The sequence below is a fragment of the Cucurbita pepo genome, chromosome LG03 (assembly GCF_002806865.2).
Source record: "Cucurbita pepo subsp. pepo cultivar mu-cu-16 chromosome LG03, ASM280686v2, whole genome shotgun sequence".
Taxonomy (NCBI): Eukaryota; Viridiplantae; Streptophyta; class Magnoliopsida; order Cucurbitales; family Cucurbitaceae; genus Cucurbita; species Cucurbita pepo.
In genome coordinates this window covers 13,510,715-13,519,512 of record NC_036640.1, presented here as the reverse complement: position 1 = coordinate 13,519,512, position 8,798 = coordinate 13,510,715, and the positions used below count along the sequence as shown (strand labels likewise).

The window sequence follows — 8,798 nt, the reverse complement described above, 5'->3', positions numbered from 1 at the left end:
GGGGGGGGGGATGGAGCTGTAATCTTTTTCCACTTATCATTTGCTAATATTGTAGCTTATTGGCTTCGTTTTGTTTCGGTTGAATATTTCCTACGGCGCGATTAACAGTAGCAACGATGAGGCCGATATTTGTTGGGAACTTCGGGTATGACACCAGGCAATCTGAACTGGAGCGGTTATTCGCCAAATATGGGAGAGTTGAAAGGATCGACATGAAGTCTGGTATATTGCAATTTCTCTGTACTAGTTTGCATGCCATTTTTAACGAAGTTATTATAAATTTGGTCATAACTCGTGTAGATTTTATTGTATGAAGGATCCATTTTTGTGGTCAGCTTCAAACGATTGCTTATGTTGAATATTGCTCCTCAATTCTTTTTGTATTACTATTGGTGGAATGAGTGGGTTGCGATGCTTGCTTATTTAGTATTATTTTTTGGACCTGTATATTTCGTCACCTAGTTTTGACATGCAAGGTAAAAGATGTATTGATATGATCGTGTACAGTTTGGTTAGGTACATGCGCAATGGATGGTGCTTTTGGATTATGTGTGCATGCTTTAACATAAATTCTTCACTGTTCCCAATTTGCCATGAGTTTGGTAGGCTCACAAGTGTCTGTATGCATGTATTGATGGATGACTCTTTGGTGTAGATTTTACTTAGTATTGTCAAGTAGAATTCCTACTTTTCAGCTTCCTAGTTGGATAATTTTTTTTTTTGTTACTCGTGGACTTTTGTACTTCAATTTCATCATTCGAATCATCTTTCAGCTTCCTAGTTTGAATTGACGTTTTTCATCTGGAAAAGTTCCTTGGCCCTCACCCACCTTGCCTGACATCCTTAATCCTACAAAATTTTAATGATTTATAGATTTTGGGTATACTGGTTTATTGAATTATGGTATTTTAGTGCGAGGCCGCCCTACTGATAATAATACTAGGTATGAAAGTAATGTAATGTTTTTATCAATAATACTAAAATTGATGTTTTTTAAATTATAAAACCAGTTTGTGAGATGGATCCATAGCTATTATGCTATGATAATATCCAATGGTCCATTTTTTTTTTTTATGAAAACTTGATGGCAGGCACAAATTTACTATTTTTATGGGGGAAACCTCCATATAAGATGTTTCTTTTGACGCAGGAATTTCTTCTAAGGAAAATGAGCCAAGCTCCTATCTGGGCTCACCACCATCTGTGCATAAAATTTATTTTGGAAGGAAACTTCCTGCTTGCCTGCTTAGCTTCACCTACAGATAGCATCATCCTGATTTTTCTTCAATCAATCATTCGTCATTCATCTACCTCATCACTTAAGTTGCAATACAACAGAATCGTCTTAATGGATTGATCTTTATCTCATGCCTCATCAATTAAGTTGCAATTCACCAGAATCGTGTTAATGGATTGACTATATCTCTTGCCTTTGCCTACCTATCACCACTGATCATAGGACTTCACTGAATTCTGGTCATGCCTTCCATATGATATTAGTGGCTGAATGAAATCTGTCATGCCATGCCTTCCATTTCTGAACTCGTGCTGTGTGAAAGGCGAAGCATAGTTGAAATTTTGGATTTAAACCTTTAGTATGCAACCATCTTAGTTCATCATGCAACGTCTCTACAGCTATATGTGCATCAGTCCTCCCATATTTGCAGGTGTTGTATTTTTAATAGTTTATCCCAGGGAAAGAAACGATGAGGCTGGGTGACAATACCTGCTAAATGGATAAGGCTTCAACATCTTACCATGTTTTATACATCTAATTGTTTGTATTTTTCAGGTTTTGCCTTCGTTTACTTTGAAGAAGAGAGAGATGCTGAAGATTCTATTCGTAGCCTTGACAACATGCCATTTGGTTATGATAGACGCAGATTGTCTGTGGAATGGGCTAGGGTAGTCCTCTCTCCTCCCTCGGTCCCTTCTTTTTGGGTTTATGCATTTTAGAAGCTGGTTTATTCATTTTCTCAAGATATTCATATCTGCCAGCAATAGGTGATTTTAACATTAGCTTTTGGTTTGGTTGGGTTAGGGCGAACGAGGTCGCAGTCGTGATGGATCCAAGTCGATGGCAAATCAGAGGCCAACCAAAACCTTGTTTGTGATCAATTTCGACCCGATTCGTACTAGAGTTCATGATATTGAAAGACACTTTGAACCTTATGGAAAGGTGCTCAATGTTCGCATTAGAAGGAACTTTGCATTTGTACAATTTGAGACGCAGGAGGAGGCAACCAAGGCCCTTGAGTGTACCCACATGAGGTAAGCTGAGTTTTGAGTCTCCTGCATGCATGCTTGCTCTTTTTATTTGGTGTATTTATTTTCTTTACTCTCTAAACGGCGTAAAATATTTTGTTGTTCTTTGTAATTTTGCAGCAAAATATTAGACAGGGTTGTATCAGTGGAGTATGCTTTGAGGGATGACGGTGAGAGGGGTGACCATTATGACGATAGCCCTCGAAGAGCAGCTTATGGGCGGCTTGGGGATAGTCCTTATCGGAGGTCACCTAGTCCTGTGTATCACCGTCGACCAAGTCCTGACTACGGACGAGCTCGCAGCCCTGCTTATGACAGGTATAATGGCCCTTATGAACGACGTAGGAGCCCTGATTATGGCAGGAATCGGAGCCCTGATTATGGCAGGAATCGGAGCCCTGATTATGGCAGGAATCGGAGCCCTGATTATGGCAGGAATCGGAGCCCTGAATTTGGCAGGAATCGGAGCCCTGAATTTGGCAGGAATCGGAGCCCTGAAGTTGGCAGGAATCGGAGCCCTGAAGTTGGCAGGGATCGGAGCCCTGGAATAGGCAGGGATCGGAGCCCTGGAATAGGCAGGGATCGGAGCCCTGGAATAGGCAGGGATCGGAGCCCTGGAATAGGCAGGGATCGGAGCCCTGGAATAGGCAGGGATCGGAGCCCTGGAATAGGCAGGGATCGGAGCCCTGGAATAGGCAGGGATCGGAGCCCTGGAATAGGCAGGGATCGGAGCCCTGGAATAGGCAGGGATCGGAGCCCTGGAATAGGCAGGGATCGGAGCCCTGGAATAGGCAGGGATCGGAGCCCTGGAATAGGCAGGGATCGGAGCCCTGGAATAGGCAGGGATCGGAGCCCTGGAATAGGCAGGGATCGGAGCCCTGGAATAGGCAGGGATCGGAGCCCTGGAATAGGCAGGGATCGGAGCCCTGGAATAGGCAGGGATCGGAGCCCTGGAATAGGCAGGGATCGGAGCCCTGAATTAGGCAGGAATCGAAGCCCTGAATATGGTAGTGTTCGCAGGTAATCTTTATTCTTTGATATTTGGCACAGCCAGCCTCTATTTTGAGTTACCATAGCCTTGTAATTCTAGCTAAGCACTCCTTTTCTCATGCCTTTGTTGACAGTCGTTCACCCATTCGGAGGTCAAGAACCTAAAGGAAATTGGACCCGACCCATTTGGAGGTCATGAACCCGATGGAAATCTAATTTATAATTTTCCGTAGTTACATTCATAGGTTTAGGTCTGGGGTGTTAAGGGATAGTGAGGAGTTTCTGTACAACCCTCGTGTTGAGTATTCGAACTAATGTTGGTAGATTTGGTATAATGAAGAAACCGTGGTTTTGATATATTTTTTGAAGCCTGTCGTCTTTGTCTTAACAATTGTGTACTTGGGAACTATCCAGCATGCTTGAGGTAAGTAAAAACGTTGGAACAGGTTGATATAACAAAATGGCAGATTACGGCAATCTTGTGTAATTCTCCGGATTTAATGTTACATGAGATGAGAGGTTAGGTGCATTAGGACATCGTCTTGTTTTTGAGGTCAATTAAAGCCATATGTAGGGATCTGATACCCTACTCGTTGGCCAAATTTAGTTCCATGGATAATGGTCAAGTTTTGATTGTCTAATGGGTCTCGTAAGATTGTATATCCAGATTGTGAGATAGTCGCCGTCTACAATTTGGTAGTGAAGCTGCTTGAAATCGGCGAAGTTTATGGTATGTGATAGGGGGTGGTGACTAAATGGAGAAGGTTGAAAATGGAAGTTAGTAGAGAATTCAAGGCTTGAATGATTATTTCATAAAGAAAGAAGGTAACAGGAATTGAGGAATTATGTTACAGAGAAAGGAGAAAGAGTTATGGGAAATGAAATGAAATGAAATGAAATGAAATGAAATGAAATGAAATGAAATTAGCAACATTCGTTGGTGATCTTGAACTTCTCCAAAACCACTTTGCCTTCTTTGTACCTCTGAGTTTCATCATAAGCCTTAATGTATTTCCATCCCAACATTTGGCCACACTCCGAACAAAACAAATCAGAAACTATGTATGTTCCGCTGAGTAACATCTTCTCCTGTTGAGGCCCCTCTTCCACATTCCTTGCTTCGTAGAACAAGAACGCTCTTCCCCGCAGCGACTGCACCAACACAGCAAATTATTCCTATAAATAACAAAATCAAAACCCAAACTTCTTTGTTGTTACCTGAAACCCTTTCGAAATAATGTCATCATGTCGTGATACTTCATTACTGCAATTCTGGCAACTGTACAGCCGCGCCCCGATCATCAAGTCCGCCATTATTGATGATGATGATGATGATAATGATCCTCTTCTGCACCTTCGAAACCAATCACTCGGAAAGGTATGTAAAGTTGTTCCTTTTAAAGGATGAATTTGCCAAATGCTGGCGATCATTCAGGGATTTTCTTAACAATAACAATATTTTCCTTTTTTTTTTTCTTTTTTTTTTTTTTTATTTTAATAAAAGATAATGACGCATATTCATTATATGTTACTTAATTTTATAGAACTCGTGTTCATAAATATGATTTACAATGAAAACTTGTTGCTTTAAAATATTGTTCATATCAAATCAAACAGCTTTGAATTTATATAAATATATATATATATATATATTATGATATCTTCTCTGCTTCCTTGCAGATATGAGTGGATAAAAGGTTCACGACAAGTAATCCCTTTATTTTATTTTCCCCAGACACTTCATATAGTTTTGAATATCTAAGAAAACGACATTTTGAGATTAAACTTGTCATGAATGACTAATACGACTGCATAAATGCCTATGGCCCCTGTTATTTACTAAACATATTACTAAAATATTACGCTAAATTACAAGTTTATTCCCTTAACATTCCCAGCCATGAATTCATTGAGAAAAATGTTGAAATCTTGGACACAAATTCAACTTTTATGCGTAATGAAAAGCTGATATGCATTGATTGAACACAGTTAGAAGTTGGGAAAAAGAATGAGTTGGGTTTAGATAGAATGTGTTGTGCACAGAATTCAACTCCAAAAGTACAAAAAAGAATCCACTTTTGGGACAGCGACTTCTACCAAAACCAGGCGCGCCCACCCTAGGGATTCAACCTTTCAAAGTATATATCATGTTGTCCTGCTCATGCTTTCATCCAGAGGGACACACGAAACGAACAAAAAAAAAAAACAACACACGACCAGAAAAATAAAATGAAGTGTGTGTATGCATGTATGTGCACTCAATGAATCAGCTTCTTCTTTGCAATCCATCTCTTTCTGGTGGCCTCTACTGCCTCCTCTCTCATTCGAGACAGCTCCTCCACCAGCTGCTGATAATGTCTCTCAATAGCATCAAGTTCCATCTCCAGTTCGGCATCCAGATCCTTGTCCGTTAAGGATAGCGAAGAGCAACTGCTTGTCAAGCTCATCACATTAGCTGCTGCTTCATTTGCCAATGACATCACTGAGTTCTTCACAAAATAATCCATGGGATTCAACTTTCCAACATCTGATGCACCTTGGAGCTCTAGTTCCGCAGCCGACCAGCTCGACCCCTTTGAGCTTCCATCAACAGTATTCGAGCAATCCATCACCTTAGCACTTTTGGTCGAACAGTCTTTGACCAATAACTCTGATGCGAATGAAGTATGAGAACTCAGGTCCTCAAACTTAGCGAAGCTGGGAGAAGAAGGGCAAGTATCAAAAATTTGACTACCGGGAATATCATCAGCCCAGCCACCATCTCCATTAGATTGCAGACCATCATCCACCCCATTTAACATTGAATCCCATGGAGATGCAATAGATGATTTGGCACTTAAAAGGGTAGGGGGGCCGCCACAAAGACTCAACTCTCCATGTAAGGAATAATCAAACATCGGCTTCCAACCAGGTACCAGTTTTGTTATCAATAAGTCAATAAGTTCAGCTACGAAATCAACATCATGATTTTCCAACTCCAATTGTTCAGCCATTTCAGCTGCCACTGATAGTGCAGTATCAGAATCAAGATAAAACGTAAAATGTATATTCCTCACTCGACCTGCAAGTTAAAGTGTAGTTCATATAGATAATGAGAAAGGAACAAAAACCAATCACAGACAAAAAGGGCAAACATTTAGACACAAAGTTGAGCTGACCGTTCGAGTCTGCAATACGCAAGGTTAACACCACCGAGTTGTCGTCGGTTTTATTTCCACGTAACCTAAACTCATTGTTCTTGTTCATAGTCTGGAATTCCATGTCTGGAAACAGTGGACTCCCACTATTGCTTTCAGCACTGGTGGTCATAGAATGTTGTTTGAGGTCAATGTCAATAGGTTCACTCTTTGGCAAATTTATTGATTTAGGAACATGGTTAGGTAACTGTAGGAGATCATGCGTTGATTCCTTGGGGTTCTCAACTTGAAGGAATGAATCTTTAAGAAGCTCTTTTGCAGACAACCTATCTTGCACCGGAACCAAACATTTATTGATGAACTCCTTGGTTAGTGGATCACTCACCTTATCAAGGGAAGCAGGCTTAATACCCTGATTAAGAAGGTCAGCATGGAAAGTATTGTCAGCAAAGAAAGCTAATGGGTGACACATGACAATGGAAGTGGGAATTGTTTCGCTTACAGAGGTAACTTTCTTGAAGATCTGAGCCGGATTTTTACATTCACTATAAGGATACTCAAACGTAACCATCTCCAGCATGCACATCCCAAAAGCATACACATCAATAAGCTCATTGTACTCCTCTTCATAAAGCTCAGGAGCCATGAACTCAGGAGTTCCTTGCGTAAAGAAACAAGAACTTCAATACATTTTCCCTTAAGTTCTTTTTTTAAATTAAGGCAACAAGTGATGCATTCATTTGTTAGCATACCAATCACACTTCGAGCAGTAGGCTGCTTCAAAATAATAGCTAATCCAAGATCTCCAATCTTAACTTCTCCATGATTCCCATTAATAAAAATATTATCACCTTTCAAATCTCTATGAATAATGGGAGGATTGTGACTGTGAAGATAGTCCAAGCCTCGGAGAATCTGTCGCGCCCAATTCTTTATGGCCTTCATATTAACATGTTTGTGCTTCTTACGGTATCTGACAGACAAAAGGAAAGCAAGTAAACTAAACAGAAAATGAAGTTTAAACCATAAAAAGACCAAATACATACTGTCTCAAATTCCCAGATGTGAAGAGCTCAGTAATAATGTTGACTGTTTTCTTCTTATCATCCACCCAAGAATTGTAGAACTTGATAATGTTCTCATGTCTTAATGATTTAAGTAAAAGTACTTCGGAGTACAACTTTTCCAAATCCTCAGGAGACTGCAGGAAACCATCAATCCTTACTTGGTTCCAGGCAACTTCAATGCCATCAATTTCGTCAAATGCCTTGTAACTGAATGGAGGGGGAAACGAAAGTAGAAACTATTAGAAACCAACATGAGCATTCTTCATGTAATCTTCTCTACTAAAGCAAATACGTTCAAAAGAAGTCCAAAAAACAGGAAGAGGAGATAGTGATGAAGTCTTAGAACCATACACTGTCTTGAAAGCGCCCCTTCCCACGATTTCATCGAACTGTTGTCCACAGACGAGGGGAAAAAAATGAATACATAGCATAGGTTTAAATAAATAACTTAAGGAAACGAAAGTGCAAACTAGAAGCAGACATAAACTCCATTTGTTCAATTTTAATACAGTTGGGGCACAATTCTTTAGTCCTGAAGTGAAAACTTGCAGGCCAGGGCACATATTGTGGTGTTTTTGGAATTGGGGGAAAAAATTATTGAACACAGGGATGATCTCAAGACAAACGAATGTTAATGCAGCAGAATGGAAGAAGATCGCAAGAACACACGCATGTGCATCAAAATTCGAAACTAACGCACTGAATGGAGGGGGGAAATAAAGAATGATTAAAGCAATAAAATGGATCCGGGCATTCAGTTTTTTACCCGAACGTATCGACCGGTTGGATCTTTCTCGGCAGCAGTATCAAGAGACTCCATGCTTCCAACTGACGCACTGATTTGGATGAGCTATGCACTCATTTTTGGTAGAAAACGCAGGCGGTTACGAAAAGAGGAGGATTCGATAGGGGTGAAATTGTTAGTGTAAGAAAATAGAGCAATGGTGGTGTTGGGTGAAGCTAGATCGGAGTTGGACGAGGAGGATGATCGGAAATGGAAAAAGAATTGAATGCCGATTGCAAGCGAAATCGGCACTCCATAAGAAAAGGCAATGGCGATGAATGGTTAGAAGAAGGAGGGCCTGTGTCCATAGTATACCAAAATTTCGGTGTTAAAGCGCAACACAGTTCTGGAACACCATGTTCATCGCCTAAGTACGAACTCCTCTTCCTCCTACCCCAAAAGGAAACAGAGAGAGAGAGAGAGAGAGACTAAAATGAGTAGAGAAATTGGTTGGGAGTTGAAATAGGAAAAAATGAAAAAGGAAAAAGGAAAATGAAAAAGGAATCGGGATTGCGAATAAAAAAGGGATTGATCTGGAATTCTAAAATTTGCGAA

General features: G+C 40.4%; 4 protein-coding genes across 9 annotated transcripts in view; 1 reads left to right on the top strand and 3 right to left on the bottom strand.

Moving 5' to 3' along the window:
- The window catches only part of LOC111790621 (serine/arginine-rich splicing factor RS31-like), a 4,230-nt gene extending 518 nt beyond the window's left edge, over nucleotides 1–3,712 (top strand). The window contains exons 1-6 of one of the 4 annotated variants that reach the window (XM_023671604.1): nucleotides 96–222; nucleotides 1,151–1,667; nucleotides 1,793–1,905; nucleotides 2,042–2,271; nucleotides 2,386–3,285; nucleotides 3,390–3,712. In XM_023671604.1, coding sequence (XP_023527372.1) covers nucleotides 1,619–1,667; nucleotides 1,793–1,905; nucleotides 2,042–2,271; nucleotides 2,386–3,285; nucleotides 3,390–3,420 — 1,323 coding nt within the window. In that variant the 5' untranslated portion in view covers nucleotides 96–222; nucleotides 1,151–1,618 and the 3' untranslated portion in view covers nucleotides 3,421–3,712. Of the gene's footprint in view, nucleotides 1–55; nucleotides 223–1,150; nucleotides 1,668–1,792; nucleotides 1,906–2,041; nucleotides 2,272–2,385; nucleotides 3,286–3,389 lie in introns of those variants that run through there. The other 3 variants (XM_023671600.1, XM_023671601.1, XM_023671602.1) reach the window with 3 other exon arrangements.
- LOC111790627 overlaps nucleotides 1–8,665 on the bottom strand; it is a 19,608-nt gene extending 10,943 nt beyond the window's left edge. Inside the window, exon 1 of one of the 2 annotated variants that reach the window (XM_023671612.1) lies at nucleotides 8,651–8,665. The gene's annotated coding sequence lies outside the window, so the exon portion shown is untranslated. The remainder of the gene's footprint in view (nucleotides 1–8,650) is intronic. The other variant, XM_023671613.1, reaches the window with a different exon arrangement.
- LOC111790637 (protein yippee-like At4g27745) lies at nucleotides 4,057–4,673 on the bottom strand. The gene is made up of 2 exons (XM_023671625.1): nucleotides 4,474–4,673; nucleotides 4,057–4,407 (listed from the first exon to the last, which is right to left on the bottom strand). Exons 1-2 carry the CDS (start codon nucleotides 4,567–4,569, stop codon nucleotides 4,180–4,182), a joined length of 324 nt encoding a protein of 107 aa, XP_023527393.1. The 5' UTR covers nucleotides 4,570–4,673; the 3' UTR covers nucleotides 4,057–4,179.
- Nucleotides 5,252–8,644, bottom strand: LOC111790616 (probable serine/threonine-protein kinase WNK10). Of its 2 annotated transcripts, XM_023671595.1 has the most exons (7): nucleotides 8,226–8,644; nucleotides 7,811–7,848; nucleotides 7,439–7,666; nucleotides 7,145–7,365; nucleotides 6,895–7,052; nucleotides 6,414–6,804; nucleotides 5,252–6,316 (listed from the first exon to the last, which is right to left on the bottom strand). In XM_023671595.1, the coding sequence occupies exons 1-7, from the start codon at nucleotides 8,277–8,279 to the stop codon at nucleotides 5,514–5,516; spliced, it is 1,893 nt and encodes a 630-aa protein (XP_023527363.1). In that variant the 5' UTR covers nucleotides 8,280–8,644; the 3' UTR covers nucleotides 5,252–5,513. The 2 variants fall into 2 exon arrangements, with proteins under 2 accessions (XP_023527363.1, XP_023527364.1); XM_023671596.1 differs by lacking the exon at nucleotides 7,811–7,848.
- Nucleotides 8,666–8,798: the final 133 nt, after the last annotated feature.